At 36.1% G+C, this 24,932-nt stretch overlaps 1 protein-coding gene across 1 annotated transcript; it reads right to left on the bottom strand.

Annotated features, from left to right (window-relative positions):
* Positions 1-963: 963 nt before the first annotated feature.
* Positions 964-24,653, bottom strand: LOC125112763 (uncharacterized). Its single transcript, XM_047755169.1, has 8 exons — positions 24,538-24,653; positions 18,121-18,265; positions 15,429-15,522; positions 9,766-9,884; positions 7,086-7,228; positions 4,175-4,372; positions 2,217-2,275; positions 964-1,146 (listed from the first exon to the last, which is right to left on the bottom strand). The coding sequence occupies exons 1-7, from the start codon at positions 24,561-24,563 to the stop codon at positions 2,233-2,235; spliced, it is 768 nt and encodes a 255-aa protein (XP_047611125.1). The 5' UTR covers positions 24,564-24,653; the 3' UTR covers positions 964-1,146; positions 2,217-2,232.
* Between the last annotated feature and the right edge of the window lie 279 nt (positions 24,654-24,932).

Here is a 24,932-nt window from a genome sequence, read left to right as displayed (position 1 = left end):
AAATATCATCTTGAATTTTAAAATTAGAACCAAATTAATAGAAGAGGCAGCAAGGGTGTTGAAAGGTGTTCAGAGTTTGAATCTTGGCTTTGCCACATAATAGTTGTGTGACCTACCTTGTGCCACCAACTGTAAGCAAATTACTTGACTTCCCTAAGCCTCAGATATTCCTGCCCCTGAATAAGAATAACTGGAACGTCATTGTTTTTTGTGGATTTAAATAAGGGATATATATATTATCTGTCCTGTGCCTGATACATAGTAGATATTCAAAAATTATAGCTATTTTGTTTACTAATATTACTCTTTTTAAGCCATTGTCAATATACTTCTTCAACTTCTTTCATATGCCATGGGTGTGACCAGTGACCCCAAAAAGTAGACCATCAGTGGAAACTGATGAAACTATCTGCTTTTCCACTGCAAACTAAGACACTTGGTGAAAGCATCTCAGAGATTGCTGCATCTTCCAGACAAGCCTTTGAGAACCATCTGCTTTGGTGCCTCTAACAAAGATCTTCAGTATCAATCTCTCTTACCTCTAGCAGAAACTCATCTGATATTTTTTCTTCTCATTCTTTCAACAATTCTAAGAGCCCCAAATTCTGTATTAAAACATTGAATTGGAGTTCTCATTGTGGCTTAAAGGAAACAAATCTGACTAGCATTCAGGAGGACAGAGGCCTTGCTCAGTGGGTTAAGGATCTGGCTTTTCCGTGAGCTGTGGTGTAGGTTGCAGACATGGCTCAGGTCCCGCATTGCTGTGGCTGTGGCACAGGCCAGCAGCTACAGTTCCGATTCAACCCCTAGCCTGGGATCCTCCATATGCCATGGGTGTGGTCCTAAAAAAAAATTTGAATCAGGGGAAAAAAAAACCTCAAAAAACTACAGATCACTGGTTTAATAGAAAGCAATATATAAATATATAATATGTGTATGTGTGTATATATATATATGAAGTCATAATATTTAGTCATGAATTTCCTGTTTATTAACTTTTAAAGACAATGGTGATTCTTTCTATAGAGAGTACATTAGGATATAATACAGACTTTTGAAAAAATATTGGTTTCTGGTGGTGGAGAGTCTTCTGGTAACTTCAGGATCCCATCCAGCATTTTTAAGTTTGGCAAACAGGAGAATACTCTAAAGCAAAAGTTAAAGAAAAAAGAAAATAACTGTATTGAACAAAAGCATTGTATTTTACTTACTCTCTTTATAAAGGAGTGAGTGGACTTTGCCTATTATTACAAGAAAGATGAGTAGCTGTCAGCTTATTCTGTTATCCTTATCCTTGCAATGAAGTTACAATAAAATATTATGCACATTCATCGAGTATCTCAGGGAGCTACTAGATAGTTCAGCAGATTCTGAGTATTGAGCAGAGGAATGGAACTACAGAGTCTGTTTTTATAAGAGAATTTCATCCCAGTTTTTACAAAGTCCTATAAAGAAAAAAAATCAATGAGTGGATTTAGCCAACTAACCACAACAGAAAGAATGAGGTCATGGTGTGTACACATTATAAAGTTTTTTTAAAGAAGTAAAGCAAGTTCATGTTGTTTAGTGATAGTTAAAGAAGAATTCTGGCTGACAGGTATAAGAGGGGGTGGGAAATATTTTTGTGCTGTGTTATTTTTCTTGACAGAGGGCTTTTTGAAGCTCACATTTCAAATTCAGTCACTTCCAGGTTCAAGAAGCAATCTTTCATGTCAACTCAGTTAAACAGTGGTTGTATGCCTAGCAGTTTTATAAAGCAGTGTGTTCCTTCCAGTGGACAGCCTTCCTGACTAGGGGCTCAGGCCAGAGGAAAAGTACAGCACCACTGTTTGACTAGGATGAAAAATACTGAAACCTCTCAGACGTGCCAAGTCAGCTAATGATGGTGCCAACCTCCTTGACTGTTCCTATTGGCTGAATGATTTTCTTAGCTCTGAATGCTTTCTTCACCTTATCTCATCCTCACAATAATTCTGTCAGTTTGGTATTTGTTCCCCATTTTAAGTAACTTACACAAGATCATGAAGCCTATAAGTGACACAACAAAGATTAAACTCTAAGTCTTTTGGCTCCTAGCTGGCAGGCACTCCTAGTCACTATTTCTTTTTTAAACGTCAAACTGTGGTGCACAAAGATGGCACTGACTGAGAATGGTGGAAAAGTTTGCCTTTGGGTGTCCCAGGCAGTGGGGGTGCCCTCTACCTACTGGGACTTACACTATTAGCTCTATCATTAAGTCCTTTCTCTTTTGAACTGTGCTGTCTTATTGGAGGATCTGAAACAAAGGAGGAAGGGAAAGAGTCACAATTCTAGGAGTCACTGATCAAGAAAAGCTTATACTTAAATAATTCCAACCATGATGTAAAGGGTCATTGAAAGTCTGGCCTACATCCTCAACACAGAGATGCCCAGTGACAAAATCAATGCTGTTGTAATCCTTGTGTGGATATTTGGCTAGATGACTAAGCCCAAATGTGGATGAACATGGAACTTCAGCTTAGTACCTCAGCAGGAGTGGATACTTAAAAATTCTTTCCCCATACTTTAAAATGACCAAGTCTTCCTTTGCAAAGTTACCTTATACTACCTCAGTCAATACAACCTGGCCTTTTATAGCCTGAGTGACAGTATAGACCCACCTTGGACTCAATCCAATAAAGTTAATACTAGAAAAATAGAACCTCATTATATCCCTCATCCCCACATAATTTTATACCACATCATGAATTTTGAAGACGGATTTATAGTGAGACGTCAGGGCATATCAGATTTCAGACAATTAATCTAATACTATTGTCATAAGGCATTCTTTGAAGGGAGGCAAGTTGACTGTATTGGGACCAAAGTATTTTCTAAAATCCCACATATAAATTAACCAAACTGAAATATAATACTAATACATTATCTTTATGACTAGAAATGTGCTTTTTTTAGGAATGATGTTGAAATGTCCAGCTAAACTTCCTCTGACTGTAGGAAATAGAATTTTAGACTTTAAAACATTATTATGGTTAAATATTAGCTCAATAGTAAAGCAGCTGTGCTGCTAGTTTTTGCTGATTGTAAAAGAAATTTTAGAATGTTTTGTCACAGAACATGAAATTTTGCTTTCAGACTACAGAGGGAAGACAACTGCAGTAATGAGATTTATGTAGTACCAATGGGGTTTAGAATTTTTATTTTGACAATTTTCATTGTACATCACAAATTGAAGAATCTAATATTATACAGGCCTCTGGAATATATTTGCTGTCATGGGAAAATGGCAGCGTCAGAAAGGGAGGTAGTGAGAACTGTCTTTTATTGAAATTGGATGTGTGGAGGAAGGACTGTAATCATAGAACAGGCACAGAGCCTAGAGATGATCTAACCCTTTGTCTGACAGATTCAGACTGAGAGATGAGATGACTTGTGGTCATCTGGGGGCAAATACAGATTCTAGAACTCAGTTGCTGGTTTTTACCCTTTTAATTCCCCTAAGTACACTAATAGTGGTGCTGGGAATTAGCTGGAGATAAATCGGTGGGCATATTACTTGGTGCACACTCCAAGGTTGTTTAGATTCCATTATTACCATTAAGAATGTGCCCAATAGTGACAAAGAAATAAAAATGGTTTATTTATTCTTGGCAGGTTTTCCAGCTCTTTCAACCGCTAGAGTAGAGCGAATCAATTACTTTTTTGTATTCACTTAATTGATGGTGCCCTTGTGGTCCAAAGGGACGAAAACAAAACCAGAGAATAAGCAATTTATAAGATGGGCACATGGACCTTGATAGGAACCTGTACTTAAAAAATTTTTTAAAGACATAATGTCTATTAAACATTATGAGAAAAAAATGCATAGGATTTGAAAGTCTAAAATGAAGCGTCTATGGAAAGTCACATTACAGGAGGAACCTAAAATTTGTACAGAAATCATAAGTTAACCGAGAAAAGAGTGTTTGAAGCTTAAACACACCCACACACACACCCACACCCACACACACACACACACACACACACCCACCCACCCACAAAGAGCACTTCAGAGCTCTTTAGGTGAGATTAGAAGCATGAAATGTACAGCACACAGTAGATAAAATTAAAATTTGCTAAGCAAATTTAAACAAAAGGGAGCAGTTGTTAAAAGTATAATTTTCAATGAAATACAAAAAGTGACTGAAGGCCTTACTGTTTCCGGTAGTTTTGGTGAAACTCACAAGGGTTCCTCTTGAGCGTGAGGGATTCTAGTGGTGTGCACTGTAAACTGGAAAGCCCGGTCAGAGTCTCAATATGGTTTTCAGCCAAGAATAAATGCTGTATCTGTGGTATCTTTGGCAATTGTTTGAAAGATGTGAGATGATTTTTGTTCATATTTAAAACTCTGCAGCTGAATATAAGATATAATCATCTTGTTATCTGTCTCCTAAAGAGGATGGATAGCTCCCAAATCTTGCAAAACACTAGCATGCCTCACCTATGCCATAACCCTCAAAGGTGTGACAATGGTAGTTTCTACAAATGTGGTAGGGATGAAAAGAGAAATACTTATATTAAAATATTCAGAAAAAAATCAGCAGGCTATATAAAATCATAAGCTTGCATAGGGCAGGAATCTGTTATCTTTTCCAATGTATACACTCAGTACCTGGCATAGTGTTTGGTCCATGGTGGATTCTCAATAAATCCTGAATGAGTTACTGGCTGCATGTAATTTCAGCAAATGAAAGTTCCCCCGAAGAAACATAATGACTTGTGAAGAGTATTGCCCCTAAGTAGTGAGATTATAGTCATTTTCCCTTCTTTCTACTTTTCTATACTTAAATTCTGTATTGAGAAAATAGCATTTTAAACTAGGGGGGGAAAAAGCCTTTTTTATATAAAAGAAAACGAAAAACTATCCTTTTGAAAAGAAAGATGCATTAGGCATTTAGGTTGCATACATTTTCCTGACAGATAATGTTTCTTAATATTTTTGCCTTAAAACCATAATTGTATAAAACTGTGCAAATAGAGAAAATAATTCCAAATCTATCACTGACACCTCGCCTTTATGCATAAGCTGGAATTTAATACCCTGAGAGAGACACAGGATATTTATGAACCTCATTCTCCACAAAGACACTTGGTAAATAATTATTGCTAATGGTAAAGATGGTGCTAAACAGAGGATAGCCACGGCAGCATGAAAAACACAAATGCAACTTGAACCCACCGAGATTTGATTATAATTTTTCACATCCATTATTTTCATTTATCTTGTTTTCTTCCATTCCCTCTCCATTTGAATATTTTACAGTCTTAATCATATTTTTGATGACTTTAGGTTTGCACTCTTTGCCAGGTTACACACAATCTTTAGATGCACCACAGTACTATTGCAATCTCTAATTGAAAACCCAGTCCAAGCAGTTCCCTGTCTCTCTGCCCTCCTCTGAAATCTGTTCTTTTCTCATCTGCTAGTCATTCTCTCATTTTCAGTGTACTTACTGCTACTCTCTCAACCTCTCAGATTCCCCCCTCACAGATCCTCAGTAGGATAATGTTAGAGGAGAGACAGGAGTGGCAAACCAAGTATGGCTTTTTCCCTGGGGCAGAAGGGAAGGAGGCTATGAATATACATGCATCAGTGTTCTTCTCTCTTGATACACTGATTGGCAGTTGTAAAGTTTGAATTGCAATTATATAATTTTATATTATACATCCGATTTCTTAAAGAAAGGCCAAAAGAATACATTTAGAGAACACGGAATCTGAATCAACTCTTTTCTTTAATAACTGGAATTTCTCTCTCTGTCTTTCTATTCCCCCCCCCCCCCGTGTCTCTCTCTCTCTTTCTCTCTCTCTCTCTTTTCTTCTTTTTATATAGGATAGCAAAGATTTGGAAGTTTATTGATCTGGATCAACTCTAGTTCAGATTCTCCAAATTAATGATCTTCTAGTTCAGTGTTTCTAAAGTACTCTATGTGACTATTAAATTTTTTTTGCTGTTTTATTTAAATGTGTATTTGAAAAACATAACTAATTCATCACTATTTTATCCTTAGAAGAGAGTTTGGGGGGGGGGGGTGCTGGACGCATTAACATCAGGTAACTGAATAAGTTAACATGGCAGCGATATTAAGTTTCCTCTGAAAATTTGTATTTAGGTATTTTTAAATTTGCCAATCAAAAAGAATGCAAGTCAAATCAAATGCTCTGCAAGTCTGTCTAAAGCTGGGAAGGGGCTTTGAACGTTACCAAAGAAACCCAGGGCACATTGCCTATTCTGACACTTCCTCTGGCTGGCTGCCTGACTGTTTCCGTCTCCAGAGCAGCTCTGATGATCTCTGTTTGTTGCCCTGCTTTAGCCTAGGCTGAGAGGTGTATCTTAACCTGCTCAAGGATTTACCCTTCCTTCCTTGCTCAAGTTCCTTCATCTCCTAATTCTCTTCTGAGAACCTCTCTCTGCCCCTCTGATGGCTACCAAAGTTCACTCCACCTACCCATCCGCCTAGTGGAGTAAAGGGCAACTCTCCACAAAGAGTTCTCAAGCAATCCTGAGCAAAGAGGCAGATTGTCTTTAACATCAAGAGCTTGGAGTCCTTGGGAAATCAAGGAGTTCATACAAATTTTAAATTTTTTAGTTTGTTTCTGTCACTGCTCTGATGGGCAACCTCTACTCCTCCTCCACCGGAATGTGACCCTGAAGCCAAGACTCTCATCAACTACCTGTAGAGTCTTTCCTCATAAGTGTTCAATAAGTATAACTGAAAATCACTATCTTACAATGATAATGTATGTATTGTTTAATTGTATTTCCAGTTTACAACCCAAGGAACATGGCAAGCAGCTTTCCTGCCAATATGTTCTGTGATTATAAATTACTCCCCTGAAAATTGATAATAACTATTCATTTGAAAAAGAATAGATTTTTTTCCCTTTAAAGTGTGACATTTTAATTTATAAATTTCTTTTTTGCCTTGCCCAGGCATCATTTAGCACTCTCATTTTTAAGATTTGACCGCTTGAAAGGAGCCACAATTGTACAGACAATGGTCACATGTACCCAAATAACAGACTTGACTTTAACTTAGTAACTGGACATGCTAGGGAACAGATACCTTGGCAATCTTATGGCACTTAAATCCACCAGTGAATTATCCACTAACCAGAGGGTTTCAACTCGAATGAGTCTTCTAAGAATCCTGTTAAAATTTGCAACTTGATAAGGGTCCCCCAAATCCTGAAATGAAATGTTCAAATTCTGAAGGGAAAAACAAATAAAAAGAAAAAGCAAGTGCTTTGTCAACTTTTAAAATACTTATTAATTTAAAACGTTTTGTGTATGTTATTTAAACGAGCAGTTTTCACTTTTTTTTTTTTTGGTCTTTTAAAATACTCACACATCTGAACACAATTATTGCAGAGATTCTCTGGGTAAGGAGAGAGGACAAAGATCCTGATAGGATCCTGATTAGAATTATATACAAGGTGGGGGTGGGGAGGGAAGGATTCTCAAACAGATTCTGAAATTCTCTAGGGGTGAAAAGTAGAGAGGGTAGAAAGCTCTGTTTGGGAATGACCAGTTTAAATGGTTAGTTATCTTTAGGCTCCTTGGAAATATTCATATATCATATTTATTAAAATTTCAGAGTAAGAGGCCATCATTCAAAAGATGAAAACTATGATTTTGTTTAAAAATAACTAGGGAGATGTACATAAAAAATGACTTTACATAGTTCAGAGATAGTGAATATATATTTTTTATATGTAATGTTTTTATTTTTTCCCATTATAGCTGGTTTACAGTGTTCTATAAATTTTTCACTGTACAGCATGGTGACCCAGTCACACATACATGTATACATTCTTTTTTCTCACATTATCATGCTCCATCATAAGTGACCAAACATAGTTCCCAGTGCTACACAGCAGGATCTCGTTGCTAATCCACTCCAAAGGCAATAGTCTGCATCTGTTAACCCCAAACTCCCAATCCATCCCACTCCCTCCCCTCCCCCTTGGCAACCACAAGTCTGTTCTCCATGTCCATGATTTTCTTTTCTATGGAAAGGTTCATTTGTGCCGAATATTGGATTCCAGATATAAGTGATATCATATGGCATTTGCCTTTCTCTTTCTGACTTAACATCAGTCAACTCCGATGTTAAGGAAATTGAAACCATTCTCACTGGAAACATTGCTCTTGTAAACTCTATTACTAAATGTCAATTTATCTTTCTTGTTTCCAAGATTTTATCATCAATTTCTGTCAATGGAAATTATTGAATAAAATGACAATCTTTTTAAAAAATTTTTTGAAGCAAAATAATTTACTACTTTTAAGTAACTACAAATATCTCTCTTTTAAGTAAACAATTAGTTCTAATATTTTTAGACATTATAAAATTTGAGTTCTATTTTCCCAAAGTAAAAAAAAGGTCTTAATTTAAAATAAAACCAAATAAATAATATGAGATTATTATTTCAACATTAAATATCACCTTCTCTAAAAGGATTTTTTGGACTACTATTTCCCAATAAGTTTTTCTGTGATATTTTAGAGTTTATTTAGCCAGTCTCTCACAGTATGGTTATCTAAAGGCCAATTAAACTTTCTATGATAGTTTGTTAGCAAGGCTACATTGGCCTTTATAATGTATCCATGGTTTAAACAGCAGCTGTAAAGAACAAATGCATATATACACTGAAATGATTACCTCTAAAGAGAATCCTGGGAGGGGAGGGCAGAGTCTTGGTGTACTGTTTAAATTTTTCAAGTAGATACATAGGTACATTGTTTAAATTTTTTTAAGAGTAGAATATATTCATACACTATAAATATGAATAGCTCAAATTAATTTTGAAAAGAAAAGAAGGCAGTATTCTATTTCTCTGTCTTCTGCTAATAAGTTGTGTAAGTTTGGACCAGACCTTCTCTGAAGCACCTTCCTGCTCCCTAATTCTATAATTCTATAACATACAAGATCAACCTGTGAAATAAAAGAGGCATCAGGAGACCCCAGTAAGCAGGTTTTAAACTCAGTCTCAGTTTTGGAAGATTTCCTAAAATCCTCATATACAGTTTGATCACCATGAAAAACAAAAATATTGGTACCTTACTCTGTTATAATGAAGTTGGCTTACTCTTATTGCTACCAACACATATCCTTCCCAGTTAAATCTTCAGGTTCCTAAACATGACTTACTCAAATTGGAATTTGAAGCTTGAAGAATGGCAGGCCCATAGATTGGTAGTGATCAGGCAGGGACTAATGGCAGGGGCTGTTTCAATGCTAGTGGCTCATCAGCTGGGTCATGTTCAGCCTTAAGAAATCACAGCTCGTATCCTTCATTGGTGAAAGTTTCATTTGTTCCCAGATAGCTCTGTTAGACCCAACTGGCTGCCCCAGATTATCAAAACTTTTGGCTTACTGCATTGTTCAAAGGATTCTAGATCCCATCATAAACTCATTGATAAGGATTATTGTTCAACATTTGACTTTCTTATTGTCAAAAAAAAAAAAACCCAATCTCATTCTCAACTCTTTTAAATTTTATCCAGAGTTCAGCAAGAGCAAGATAAAATAAAGGTTAGAAAATAAATAACATGTCATGATAAAGAAAAGGGATGAGAAAAGATGTGGGGAGCCCAAACATCATGAGTTTCAGAGAAAGTTCTGTAGATGTGCTTTAAGTTTTGATGTTTCTGCTGATATTTGCCCTTTAAAAAAAAAAGCCATAGTTTAATCAACGTGAGAAGGAGGCTTTTTTTTTTTCTCCTATTTTTTAAGCTCTCACCGTGCAGTCCTCCCAGTTTTCTTGCAGCCATGTTTCCCATTCATTTTTTTCGAGGACTCTTTTCCGTGGAGGCAGTGTACACGCCTCCTGTCTGAAGACCAGCCCTTCTGCAGAGGGTCCTGTGCAGAAATCACAAGATGAGAACAGGAAGTAGGTTTAGGAGGATAGAACTGATACTTGGCCAGTTGTTTTCAACTTTCACCCGTGGAAGGATTGAGGGAGGAGACAGCATAGGACTCTTATGCCCAATAGTGTGCTCAGTAACGAAATGTGATTTGATTTACCACACTCCTGCCTGCTTAACCAGGTTGGGGGAGAGACAGGGACAGAAAAGGAACCAGGAGTTTACCACTTTGTACACGTCCTAATTGTTGAAAATAATTTTTCCTGAAATTTCCTGAATAACTTTCCTCTCATGTTTTACAAACAAAATAAAGCTAAACCTCTGATTTGAAAACATTAAATTATTATGACAATAATAAATTAATCAAGAGATGATTATTAAATATTTAAACCATCCAGTTCCTTTGTTTCTCTTCCTGCTGCAGGAAGCCTGTGGCCATCTCTGATGGGCTTACTTCCTAGGCCCTCTCTTCACGAGATGAGTTATACAAGAGAGAGGGAACAGCAAACAAATCAGCAACTTTATTTCTTTTTTACCTTTTTTTTTTAAGTTTACAGTAAAGTGAATACAGTTATCAGAAAAATAAATAGAGTAGGGTTGTGGATTCTTTTAATTTAAATTGTTCATGATTTTGCTACCTGTGGTCTAGGTTTCTACAGATGATCAAAAGTCAGCTTTAGCTTAAATTCTCACCTATCAGTTTCTTTTCAAATGCAATTTAACACATTACTAGGGGAAATGTGACAGCTAAAGTATATCATATCTGCAGACTTTTTTTTATTCTGGGCAAATATTTTGAGGTTCAGAGATAATTTGATGATTTTCTAGAGTAATTAAAAGGGATGCATGACCTCTATTAACTGTTAGAAAAAGTCAACATGTAGAGCTAACTTTTAATCCAACATAAATTACTTCTAGCCCAGCCAAGTGAGAAAAATCACCGTATAGTGACTTTAATCTTCATATAATTTTCCCTATAAGGACATGAAGTCACTTCTAACTTCCTTTCTCTTTTGTCTCTCAATTAAATTGCCACCTAGTCCTATCAGTTTTCCCCTTGAGACTCTGTCCCTTCCTTTTCAGCGTCCAGACCCTCACAGCTTCCTACCTGAACTATAACTGCTTTCTCTTGGATCTGTTGTTCTGCAGTCTTCTCTCCTTCAACACAAATGACAAATTGCCATCCAGCTCTCCTAAAACACAGTTTTACCGTACTGTTTTGAATACTGACATATTCAAAACATTTCAGAAATTACTCAACTGCTTACCAAATAAAGATGGAAAAGCCTAGCTTGTCAGGTGAGGTTTTCTACAATCTTATCCCAATTTCCATTTCCAAACTAAAGTCCCACTATTTTTGAACCTTATTGTCCTCCAAATCAGGTTTGCATAAAAATTCCAAGTTTAGGGAAAGGATATCTTGTTTCCAGTCTGGAATTAAGTAGTAGGTAATTGTGTGACACCAGATGATTAATTTTAATTTTCTGAGCTTGTTTTCTGCAAAAATATGGGGAAGACCAGACTCAAGAACCCAGCAAGGGCTAAATTTGGTGAGAAATTATGTTTGAAGTTCATAATGCTTTATAAAAATACTGATTTCTAATATTTTTGGCCAGTATATATATGCTTTCTTATCACCATAGATCCCTACCTTTTTTTTTTTTTTTTTTTGGCCACGCCTTTAGCGTGTAGAAGTTCCTAGGCCAGGGATCAAACTCATGCCACTGCAGTGACAACACTGACTCCTTAATCTGCTGCACCACCAGGGAACTCCTAACCCCCTGCACTCTTATGCTACCCCAGGCAAACCTCACTCTTTTCTGATGCCAACAAAGCCCCTTTCAGCAATCTTAAACTAAATGGTTTCAATTCCCTCCCAACTAATATATTGCTATTGCATTTCTATGAGTCACACCTGGCACCATTTGTATCTACTTCCCCCACTCCACTTTTCTGGAATACGTAATTGCCCTCATTTCAAAGGTGAAAACAATAACAACAACAACACAGAAAAGATACCAAAGGCATTAGGAACAAACTTTGCTTTTGTGGCAAGTTTGTTTGGACTGTGATGAGATAACGAGTCCCTTTGTGCAGGATTTATGGAAGGCAGAAGGCAATAAAAGAAGAGTCCAATATTTCATTAATTTGACAAAAACATCAGTTCTTTCATCAGGCTCAGGTGGACACCAAGAATCTAATCTGACTTTTCCAGCATTTCTCTCATAACAAACTGCAGTGTTGCCACCCAGAAAATCCCCTACCCCTGAAGGTGTAATATCCCGACCACTTTACAAATAAAATATTCTTGTGCTGGAAAATGATCCTTCTTCATTGATTAGGATGACTGGAGTTAAAAGTTATAGAACTGGAAAAACTGCAGCCATCACCTAATTGAATAGGGAGACCTCAGGCTCTATTGTCTTTAATACACCCCCAAATTTGGTAGCTTTCTTTGTGCAGTAGATATCCAAGTTATTAAACTCTGCCCTGTATTGTTTAAGTTCTATTGATCTTCTGCTCTTTCAATCATTTCTTTTTAAATCAGCTTTCAAAGATTCCTTTGAAGTTGGAAGCCAAAGGTCACTTCCACTGTGAGGAGTTGTATTAAATTGGATTCTTTTTTTAAGCTCAGACCTGGTTGGTAATTGAAGATCTATTTTAGCAGCTGAGAGCTAAAGTCTGGAATATCTGACAGCCCAGGGATGTTGGCTCTCACCTGCCATCTCTGAGCTTGTTCTTTGTCCCCTCACTGGATTTGTGACTCCTAACAACAGTGACTGAATTCACTTGCTAGGGGATTTTTAAACAGAAAGAATCTATTCTTTAAAAGAATTCTGCCAACAGTTTGTTCTTTTGCTTCATTTAATTGGGAGGAGTTAAGTCAATCTTGATCTGGCAATCAAAGCCTTGGGAAATTGCTGTTTATCTCACACCAGCTAACCTTTCTTTTCTTAGAAATTCTTCCTGGATGTACAATTGGGGCAACTGAAGTCAACAGAAGGAGTTTTAATGGGCATTTCAAGATCTAATCTAGAAAAAGGGTCATTCTTATCAGAAAGCTTTTGAAATGCACTTGTTCTCCATCTCACAAAAAAATACTTAAACAACATTTAGGACAACAACAAGGGATGTCTGTTTTCGTCATGGTTTGAGGTGATGGCATTTTCCACTGTTCCTCCTCCCCTAGATCATGCTCCATTCCTCTTAAGACTGGTCAGTTGCGAGAGATTGGGTATTGTTAATGACCCATGAAAGCAAAATAGGCTTTATCTCTGCAGAGCAATGATATCCTCTGCATGAATGGCCACTGTGGTCATCATGAGGCCTCAGGTTTGCTGATTGATGATCTCAGTGCATGACTAGGATGCTGACCTCATGGAAGCATGGAAGCCCCTGGACTCTTTACAAATGCTCATTTTCAGTTTACTCCTAGATTTTATTTGCCTATCATCTCCTCCAATTCCTTCAGCTCTGCAGTTCTCTCTTAACCTCAGTTCTCCACCTATGCTCTGAATATGATTTCTTCTTACTTCATTGTAGCTGCCCCAATTATCAGCCCCCCTCCCCCATGCACATACACAAGATACATGCACATAAATGCCAATACACTTATTCACATTTACAAATCAAACATTATGTAGATCAGGGACTGCTATCAATTTTTTCACTTCCTATTCAAATTTCTTCCTTCTCTGCCTCTCCCCAAGCCTCCCTAAACCAGTGTTTATCATAGTATGGCCCTCAGATCATCTGCAACAGAATTGCCTATGATAATTTTAACAAATGCAGATTCCAGGGCCCCACCCCATACTAACTATATCCGATTCTTTGGGCCTGGTGCCCATGAATCTTTGTTTTCCACATACTTCTAGATAATTTGCCCACACATTAAAGTTTAAGAACCACCTAAACCCTCCCTTCTTTAGCCCTTGACGTAACCCTTTCTTTCTATGGGTGATGAACTCTATACATGTGACACACATGGCCTCCCTGGCCTCTGGTCTCTTTCCTTTCTAATTCTTCATAATATCTTGCTCTTCTAAAAGTATTCTAAGGTCTCCAAAGGGAAGTTGTAATATACCTGCAACAGTACTATCTGATAATATTTTACTATTGTAAAATAATATAATAGGTAATACAAATTATGTAATAAAATGATACTTTATTATATCTCAATGCTTAGCTGCAAATAAATTTGACAGAGTTAAAATGTAATATGTTTAACTCAGTGTTTCAGGGAATGATGTTATTTTAATCACTCTTGGTCAGGTGAGTTCGAGAGAAAGAAGAAAGCATTGTGTGGGTAAAGTAATGCACTTGAAAGGAGGAAATGGGAAGGTGAATATATCTGAAGCAACTTTTCTTAAATCAATAGTATAGTTGTACAATAGACAATATAACTGCAAGTCTGCAAGTACAAAGGTAAGGTAGCCAAGATACTTGATGTTTTATAAAGACTAAATACTGCGACAGAAACTATGTCTCATAATATTTCATCAGCAATGGAGAATGCAAAAGAGACATAAGAAATGCAGTCTCTGTTCTTACAGAATTTATAATCTATTTAAGCTGCTTATAGAAATCAAACATTATGTATATCAGGGACTGCTGATTAAAAATTCTGCATATTGGAGTTTGACTGTGGTGCAGTGGGTTAAAAATGCAACTGCAGCTGCTCAGATTGCTGTGGAGGTGCAGATTCAATCCTTAGCCTGGCACAGTGTGGTAAAGGATCCAGTGTTGCTATAGCATAGGTCACAGCTACAGCTCAGATTCGATCTCTGGCCCAGGAACTACCATATGCCACCAAGTGTGGCCCTAAAAAAAAAAAAATTAAGTTCTTCATATTGTCACATCAATATGCTTGTAAAATCTGATGTGATGAAAAAGGAATAGTAAAATATTGGTTGTTCTCTCAAATTTAAAATGCTTAGTGAAAATACAAAATGAGACTACTTGGTTTATTTAGATTCTCTTTTATGCTTTTTAAAAAAATCACTGTAGGATTAATCAGCTAATAGTCATCCATTGAAGTGACAGTGTTATTCATGATTATAAAATTCTAACAAAGAACATTGGTAAATATATTTAATAATACCCTTATGGTGGAAAGATACACAACTTTTTAAAAATTTGTTTGGGGTGATGTTTAATAGCATGGAAAGGCTCACAATGTCAAGATAAGTAAAAAAAACTCAAGAAACAAAGTTGTTCAAATAATTTTCTAAAGAAGTGTATATATGCTTTTCAAAGAAGACTAAATGGAAATGAAAATCACAGTGACTATTTCTGGATAATTGAATTACACAGTCTATTTTTCAATATTTAATACTGAACATTTATTATTTATATAATCAGCCATAAGAATAAGCTTTTAAAGGTGGCTTCACTATATTAACAGCTCTATGGTCTTAAAAAAGATAATTTTTCTATCTCCAAGTAATATGTTTTTTTTTTTTTTCCCCAAGAAATGTCTTTTAATCCACACACACAAAGTCTACATGTACACAAAGACCATACATTTCTGTTACCTTACCTTCTCTTACTCTTGGGCAACGCAGTTGACTTCCTCGGATGTCATTTTGTTCTATCTTGTGCCAAGTCAGGTACTTAAAATAATCTGATGGAAGCTTTAAAATGAGAGAAAAGAGAAATATCATCTGGCAATATATAGTTCTCTTTTAAGTGTACAAATAATGTGAACTCATACCAAACATTCAACCATATTGAACTGCAGGTATCTAATGGTGTGGCCGTCATCTTAGTCCAATCTAAATTATGTATTTTCATTCAGCTTTGCATCTCCAACACCTGCAACTGATTTACATTTGATGGCAAATGACAGCAGAAATAAGTTTATATACCATTCGTGGACCACTTTATCCCCACCTCTGATAAACTGTCCTTTAATATTTATTGAACAGCTCATGAGGAGTCTTGTTCCATTTTAAAATAGTGGTAACTATCAAATGCTCTTCATAATATAAGCCCCAAGTAATCCCTCTAACTTGCTCCAATTGTACAAACTTTGCCTTTGAGGCTACACAGAAGAATCTCTCCGCATGTGACTACTATTTTAAGTGTCTGATAATAGTTGTCACCTTCTTTGTCATTTAATTATTACTCACAGATCATGATTTACAAATTATTGAATATCCAGGAAAAATGTAGTTCTCCTTGCAAAGAATTCCAGTTTATTGACATTGCTCTTAAATGTGTATCCAGTATTGAATGAAGTATTTCAGGTCTGGTCATCTTCCTTGTTCTGAACAGTATATTACTGATTAGATCACATGTGGGGCAATTTTATGTTGTTTACATTACTTAGGTTGTAGTGAATCAAAACTCCTGTTATTTTACATAGTTTATGATAGTTTCAAGATTAATACAAACAAAAAGGCATATTACTCAGAAAAGAATATTATGTTAAATGCATACACCATATATTCATTCTTCTGTTAGCTGGTGTTATACAGACCTATAAACAAACCCAGCGTACTTGATTTGAAGAACATTATAGTATTGGAAACAACTGCATTCATCTCAGAAAGAAGCATTTTGCATAGTTTATGCTTTGCTTGAGCTGTACATTTGTGTGACCAATACTAATATAAAAATTATTTCCACCATTATATGAACATAGGAAGCTCTAGACTAAGCCAGACTAAGAATTTCTCTTTACTACAGAACTTCTCCAAGGCTTTAGTATCCTAGCATGTATTGTGAGTCTGTACTGCAAGGTGTTCCCCTGGACTATTAAACCATAGAATCTTTTATTCTTAGAGCACCATGTGGGACTAATGCATCCTGTAAAGGAGAGTTTGGTAAAACGAGCCTCAAAAATAAATTGGGAGGAGATGACTTTTTAATAATCACTTGTCTTTGATCTTTTACCTTCATTACTACTCACTGAATAATCATGGTTGTTCCATAAATATTTCAATATCTTCATTATAAAAATAACAAAAGCACTCTACCTTATTAACAGCAACACTAAAAAGTGAATGCCTGAGCAATTCATTGAGATAATCTGCGGATTTGCTAACATACTTTCAAAGAATTCACTCATTCTTCAGAACTATTCTTTTAAAAAACAAGAGGCACAAATACATTTTAGGTTATTGAAAAATGTCATCCCTGGGCTAGTCTTAGTTGTTCTGTATACATATCTCTGGGAGCATCTTCCCCAACCTGTTATATGCCCTTGTAATTTTTTTGCTTGCTTCTCTGATAGGATAAAAATTTATTAGAAGTCAAATTCCCTGGAGTTGCCACACCCCATTGCTTTTTTTGTGCTGTTTCATGAGGCTCTTGCTGGGAAAAAAAAAGTATCTAAGCTCAGGATGAGTTTGAGAATAAAGTTTCCATTTTTCAACTGACATCTAATGTATAAAAACCTGCCTGTTGGTTTTTTTTAAAGGGTTATATGGTTGATTTTGGCATTTCTAACATTGTAGGAAATCGAGCCATTGCATTTCTTTGTTCTTTGTAAGGCTATTAATGTGTTACAGTCGTATGACTGTAGTTTCTTCTTAAAGGAATGGTGAACATTTGTGACCCTGTCCTTTTTTATTTTTTAATTCTGATGGACCAATTAACTAATCTGTTGGTTCAATAAATATTTTCAAAATTAGTAGGCTTCATTTCCATTTGTTTATTTATTCAAAAATATATACTCTGTCAGACACTAAGGACAAGAAGTTAAATAAAATATGGCACTTGTGCTTGAAAAATTTATTTTCTGTAATTTTGGAGTCAGACATATAAATAACTCATCTTGATCCAATGGGTTAAGTGGGAAAAAATTCTGAACAAAGGAAAGGGATAGAAAGCACATATGATTCCATTTAGGTGGGTTAGAGGAAAGCCTTGGAAGCAGTGAGTTTCAGAGGAGAAAGTTTTATCTTGTGGACACAGGACATTCAGAAAGAAAGGAGATAAATCTTAGACTAGAGACAGAATTTGAACCTAGTGGGGGAAAGGAAGGGATTTTTGTTCCTCTGATCATTATCTTTTCTACTCATCTCTGTCTCCATCTCTTTTGTCTTCCTTCCTCTACCCTAGCTTCTTTCTCTTTCCTCTGAGTTGGGACTGAGCATATCAACCTTTCATTTTCCCCCCAATTACAAGGATAGGTTTAAGAAATCTCCACACTTATTAAAAAGTGTTAAATGTAAAATACATTTTTAAACTTATCATTAGATAAATAGCTAATTAAAAATATTTACCAGGGATGATATTCCAGAATCTGAACGTGAATATAATGTTCTGTTCCTCGAGAGAGCTGACCCAGGGTGTGAGTCACTCACATGGGAGCTATAGGATGAATTAGATGGACAGATCTCCTGACTGCTTGCATTTTGACCTGAGGAGCTGAGTGAAAGAAAATGCTTATAAAGTCTTTAAATATAAGTATCTTTGTATGAAACAACAAATTTCAAGAACCAACTTTTCCACTTAGAGAAGAGAACAATGATACACTGAGAATTCTGTCATAGTCCTAAGCATATTTTTATGGCTAATAGTCACTTTGGGGGATTCGGATTCTCCCCAAAGGTAGAGGTGCCCATATAGAATGCATGTCTTAGAAAAGTAAATCTAACAGGACACGCAGATACATACATGCTTACAGGATATGAACAAGGAAGTCAGCCCTAATATTGTCTATCACTCCTGGTAGAACTACCACTGGAGACTTGGCACAAACAAGCATCCTTAAACTCCCTACTGGTTTTCACATTAATTTGGACCTTAAATTTTTCCTGAAATTTCCTCCAAACCTCATATTTTCTCAGATTGGTGGCAAACATATTAAAAAGTCAGGGTCTTTCATCAGTTTTAAGCACTTTGAAATACTACTCAAACTTTTCACTTAAGAACCATCAAGCTCTCTCCATATTCCCATTGTTATGCCTGAGATACAAAATGTCTTTTTTGCTCTCCCACACTAATTCTCAAGTTTATTATTCATTGTTATTCTCACATTTTTCCCTTTCTCCTCAGCAGTGGTTATGAGTTTCTCTTTCTGTAGTTGGTGCTGTACATTATTTTAAGCCAACTTAAAAATGATTATCTAAATATACTTTTCCATGTTAAGTAAAACTAGAAGTCATATCTATTTCTAGCCTCTTTCTACTCTTGATCATTTTTCAGGCTCCAAGAATCTTAAGAGACAGCATTCTATGTTTTATGGCACAGTTATTATGTAGTTCTGTAGCAATTTTGCTTACAAGAAACTGACACATCTCTTGTATATTGAGGTTGCCTTCAAGACAATACAGAAATGTCTTTCATTTTTCATTTATTAGCTGCCATGCTACAGAAGAAGAGCTTAGCCATTACATCATATTCTAAAAAGAGCATAACCATGCCATTAAGAAAATAACACAACTCTGCCTTGTTATCAAGGAGAAAATTATTCCTCCATCTGCCACTAAGTAATAAATCAAGGATTTGGTCTTAATTATGTAAAAAAGTCAGAAAATATATGCCTCTCAGATTGTTCCCACTTGAGCAATGCTTTAATAATTTGAATATTGTTTCTTCAAACTAACAAACATTAGAAGGATAACATTGCATTGTGTAAAATTTATTATTCCTGAAACAGGTAAATCTTTCTATCTATAGCCAGAATTTTGGCCAACAATCAGGGAGGGAAAAAAAATGGGGCAGAATGGAATAGAATTTGAGGGGATAAACAGAGGCTGAAAGTTTAACTGACTTTTTTTGTTTCACCTATCTTTATGTCTATATGCTAGCCATTTCTGCCAAAATGAAATCAGAAAAATAAGGATAATGAACACGACTGAATACTTCTCCAATGATGTGTGTTTTGTGTTTCTAAGCTCCAGTGATGGTTACGTGAGAGACTGACTCAATTTAAAAAAAAAAAAAAACCTGGAAGTCTCCCTCTCTCTTTATTTTTAAACCTAAGATGTGAGAAATGATCTTATTTTGCTTAAAGCAGAGCACATGGGAAAAATAAGTACATATAACTAGAAGATCTGATAAGAAAGATCCAGTCAATAGAGTTTTCACTGTACGCTTCTTACATGGTTCTGTAAGGCCAGGCACAACAACCTCCAGGTAAAATCAGGTTTACAAGTGAGTGAAAATTATCTTAGATTACATTGGATGATTGCAGTGTTTAAACTAGAAGAACTAGTTGTACCATTATCCTGACTGCTATTAGATATTTATTAATAATAGAAGGTGATTAAAACCTTGGTAACACAGGAGTTCCCATCGTGGCATGGCAGAAACAAATCCAACTAGGAACCATGAGGTTGCATGTTCAATCCCTGGCCTCACTCAGTGGGTTAAGGATCCAGCGTTGTTGTTGCAGACATGGCTCAGATCTGGCGTTGCTGTGACTGTGGCTTAGTCTGGCAGCTATGGCTCCGATTAGACCCCTAGCTTTCGTAATACAAGTAAATAGGCAACTAACATCCCCACTAACTCTTCTTTCTTTTTTTTTTTTCTTCATAGAATGGAATGAATTGGATGTGGTTTTGAGTTTCAGCTAAGGACAGATTATCTGAGAAGATACTAACCAGTAAATGACTAGTCTGACTCTCTTTCAGTGTGATTTCTCTTTTGGGGCTCCAAAGTCTGGAATCTTCTCCTGACATTTTGATATTCCTCTCCGGCATCACACCAGAGGGCAGTGGGGAAGGGCAGCATGCTGCGATCTTGGAGTAAAAACCTTTGGGGCATTCTGAAAATCTTTGTCCCACTACTTCTATCTTAAGTTCCATGTGGAAGTTTTCTTTGGTCTGCTATTTTGGGAGAAATATCAGCAAAGTAAGATAATTTCCAATCCTTTAGTTTAAAAAAAGAAAAGATGGAGCATCTTTTCAGGTTATGTAACTAACACAGACTTCTATTCCATCTGCCTTAAGGTGCTCATGGCTGAATCCAAGAAGGCAAGACCTCTGAGTCCCTAGGAATCTAAGATAGCTACTGCTGTGGCCTCGGGTCACTCAGCACCTCTAGTGTTCCTCATCTTTAATATTCAGAAGATAAAGTGGATTCTGCCCAAGTGCAAATGTTTTCTGCTTTGTTTTGTAACATTCTTGTCCTGATAACAACTGTTACTAATATAATAATTTTATAATTAACATTTCTTGAGCATCTGTTATGTGCTAAGCATTGTACTAAGAACTTGACATAGCTTAACTCATTTAGTCATTACAATCACCAAAAAAAGTGGGTAACATTATTATTTTGATTCTATCGATTGAAAAACTGAGGCACAAAACTGACATAACTTGCCCAAGTCATATAAATAAATGACCAAATGTTCTTAATTACTAGGATTCAAACAATATTCAGATAAGCTGCTCTGATTCTTTAAATAACTGTAAATCCATATCATTTATTAGGGTGCATTTGTTATTAAGGAAACATTTATATTGATTTTTCTTATTCTAATTGCTCAACTTAACTACATATAAATAATTGCACTGGTTAATAGAACATGTAACTATGAGCAGTGACTACTTACTGAAAACAAAAGGTAAGCCTTAAGTAGTAGAACCTATGAAAACACTATTCCCGATAACATCAAGTTGTTTTTAAAACTCTCTCCTATCTCCCCTTCCCAAGGGAAAAAAACCAGACTTGCAGGTTAGTTGGTATATTGGTTTACTCATTTTTAATCTTTCTGCCTGCAGTGAACAAGCAGTTATCATAAATTACAACTCTAAACCCTTATGAAAGAGAAATTAATTTTATTAATGCTGTAATATAAAGCTGCCACAGAGGAGGTGCCAAGGCTAAAACTGTACAGCATTTGTCATAAGTGATTTATACTATCTTTAAAATAGGTGGCATTATCTGAATTGGCCATCTATTCTTAGTTTTTAAAAGTGTAGACTGGCCAACAAGAAGTCAGGTGAGCTGAGACTGCAGGATGGAAAACAACAATAATATAACTTATCAATTCATGAGCCCCTTTCATCAGAAGATTGCAGTGTCCTTTACAATCACGAGTTTATAAGCCTCATAAATTGTTGGCTGCAATGGGTGCTATCTGTTTAATTAAAATGTCAAGTTGGTGATTATGTAGCTTTGTAAGCAGAGTGAAGGAGGAGGTGGCAGATGGCTTAGTTTCTGGGGTGAAGCCCAGCTCTTGAGGTAAAGAAGGCAGTGTTGGACATACACCATCCAGGGCCAGGGACTCCTTTCAGAATGCAGTGTTATAAGAATTGCATTGCCTGTGACTCCATTTCTAAATGTCCCATTTATATCACTATTAAATGATCAGTGTTGCATCATTATAGCATTGTATTTAGGAAGGAAGGAAAGGCTCAGTCATATTTTCAGGTAGCAAAGGACACTCCCCAAATCCTCAAACTCCTTCTCTCTCCTCCCAAAATATTAAGCCAGGTTCTCAAATCTGGTGGGATCTTGCTAAAGCCAGGCACTTCTGAGGTTATTGGCTGGAGGAAAATTACCAGGGACCTAGAGCAGTAAATCCAGTGAAAGGGGAGTTCCTGTCGTAGCTCAGTGGTTAACGAATCCGACTAGGAACCATGAGGTTTCCGGTTTGATCCCTGGCCTTGCTCAGTGGGTTAAGGATCTGGCATTGCTGTGAGCTGTGATGTAGGTTGCAGGTGTGGCTCAGATCCCACGTTGAGTCAAGAATAATAGAGTAATGAACTGTCCTGGAAAACTGTATGTTTTACAGATATCCCAAAATTTTCAGTACCCAAATCCTAGGAGTGTTAAAATGTATCTAAGATATATCTAAAATTATTTAGATTGTTGATTCTAAAAACACAGAAAGACAAATCATAATTTTGAAAAATACAGAGTTGTCATCTCTCTATTTCTATATGAATGGGTCAGATGTTCATTTTATGATGGCCTTGTAGTCTTATAAATTTTGCTTGTCCCTGTTGTTCCAGTCCCATGTGCATTCTTATAAACACAAATAGACCCCTAAATTAAGGTACAACAAAAGTAAAAGAACCAACAAGTATCAAAGTTCTCTAGAGGGAAAACTTGTAAACTTAGTACCTATTAGTGGGTTTGTTGATGTTTATAGAAGAGATATATTCAGATACCAGAAACAGCAAAGATAGACTGGGATACCTCTATGTTCTCTTTCAAAATTATATTTAGAAGTTTTTAGAACTTTCTGTAACCACATGTATAGCTGCTATTTATAAGGTTTTCAGTACTTGAGGAATGTTTTACTACTGCCTATGATGAAACAATTTTGAAAATTCAACTACAGAACAACACTACAAGGGAGAAGAATATAGACACTAAAGGACAATATGTGATTATTGTCCTTTGCTAACTGAAAAATATGACTGAGCCTTTCCTTAGATCTTGTGAATAGAGATAAAACTATGAAATTCTGAATGAAATTGACTATATTAGGAAAGTAGATGGCTATGACTCTTGTTTCATGATGTGAAGAAATGTGATTAAACAAATACTGGCACTAAGGAAACCTCTTTTCCCTTTTTTTGGTTTTCTTTCTCCCATCCTCTCTTTCCTTCCTTCTCCTTTCCTTTCCTTTCCTCCCTCCCTTCCTTTATCCTTCAAAATTTGAAGACCGAAGTTTACATTTTAGCCTGAGAATCACTTTTATACTGTCTCTAAAATAATTTTATAAAAATATACTCATTTTAAAATAATAATGCTGATTGTAAAGATCATTTTTTAATGGAACTCATAAATAAGTTTCCTCTTGGTATAGCATATTAAAGGATGTTAGTAAGTAGAGGAAAATAAAGTTTAAAATTGTTCACAGAACTTCTACCCATTTAAAAACTATTGTTTCATATGCCCACTTCTAATTGTGACACAGGTTTTAACATTAAAATCAACATAACATTTAGACACTGCTTGAGATGTACACAGTTTGCAGACAAAAATAAGATGTGTAATAGAACTGTTTCAGCCTCTGAACCCCTCCCTAAGCACAATTCCTATCTTAACTGTAGGCAGTAAATTCAGGAAGCTATAAGTAGTTTTCACACACTCATAAAATCACAATGTGATTGGGGGTAAAAACCTCACTTTTTTAAAAATGGGAGCCAACTTAAACACCAATATAAGGCAAAAACATTCAAGAAACTTTCAACCCCCCAACTCTGTACTGTCTAATTATCAGCTTGCTTTGAGAAACATTTATGAACCAGCCATAAAATTTAGGAGTGAGGAAACAATGATTGGGTTTGCCTCTTATTTAATCTGATTTGTGGCTTTATTGCTCTAGTAAATTTTGGTAGTAATTTCATTTAAATGTAACTAATAGATACAAACTAGTGGAAACTAGTAGCTAATAGATGCTAACTAACAGATATTTTCTTTTGGCTGTCTTATCTATTTTCCCCTGAAATTCACACATGCTCTCTTAAAGAGCCCTGTGTAGCTGAAAACATACCACTGTTAGACAGCAGGTCCAGCTCTCTGTGACACCAATGATCTCCTGAATTGTACTTGTAGCCAGTTGCCTGGTATAGAGGAAAAGATGGTTTCCTTCTCCAAACAACCATCATCAGTAACATAGGTTGCATGAGTTTCCATTTTTCAATGAGATTTAATCCAGCAACACTACCTATGTTTGTTTTCTCTTAAGGAATGACTAAGGCTACTTTTAATAACATTTTTTTTTTTTGGCTTACCTTTCAGACATGTCTTGCTGGGACATAAAGTTCTCTGGCCTTCATAAAGCTATTTTTCTGTAGACATTTTTCATCCTGCTCCCAGGAGGGGCTATGAGAGCTGTCCACCAAGAATCTGCAGCCTCTTTTGGGGGTCTTCCATGTATTCACCGTGACCAAGGAAACAAGCTGTTACCTAGCAACCTAACCCTTTAGGAGGTATTGTTATCAATCTCTTAGCACTCATCAAATGAATCCCTATGCTCCTGGAGCAGTGTAAGGGTGAGCGTCGTTTCCAGGGAGTTGCGTAAACTGTGGCAGAATTGAACTTTGACTACAGAAACATAAATTATAGCAGAGGGAACAAAGGGCCCTAGCATCCCTGAAAAGTTTTCTGTCTTCAGCTCCATTATTTC

This window comes from Phacochoerus africanus, chromosome 1, assembly GCF_016906955.1.
Source record: "Phacochoerus africanus isolate WHEZ1 chromosome 1, ROS_Pafr_v1, whole genome shotgun sequence".
Taxonomy (NCBI): Eukaryota; Metazoa; Chordata; class Mammalia; order Artiodactyla; family Suidae; genus Phacochoerus; species Phacochoerus africanus.
The sequence above is the reverse complement of the archived record's forward strand: the minus strand, read 5'-3'. Positions and strand labels throughout refer to the sequence as shown.

Coding starts and splice junctions, on each gene's coding strand:
- LOC125112763 (XM_047755169.1), bottom strand. CDS start 24,563: ATGTCCCAGCAAGACATGTCTGAAAG. Junction 7,229..9,765: donor AAAACTGGGAGGACTGCACG/GTGAGAGCTTAA, acceptor TTTTCCCTTCAG/AATTTGAACATTTCATTTCA. Junction 4,373..7,085: donor AGTGCCATAAGATTGCCAAG/GTATCTGTTCCC, acceptor TCTTATATTCAG/CTGCAGAGTTTTAAATATGA.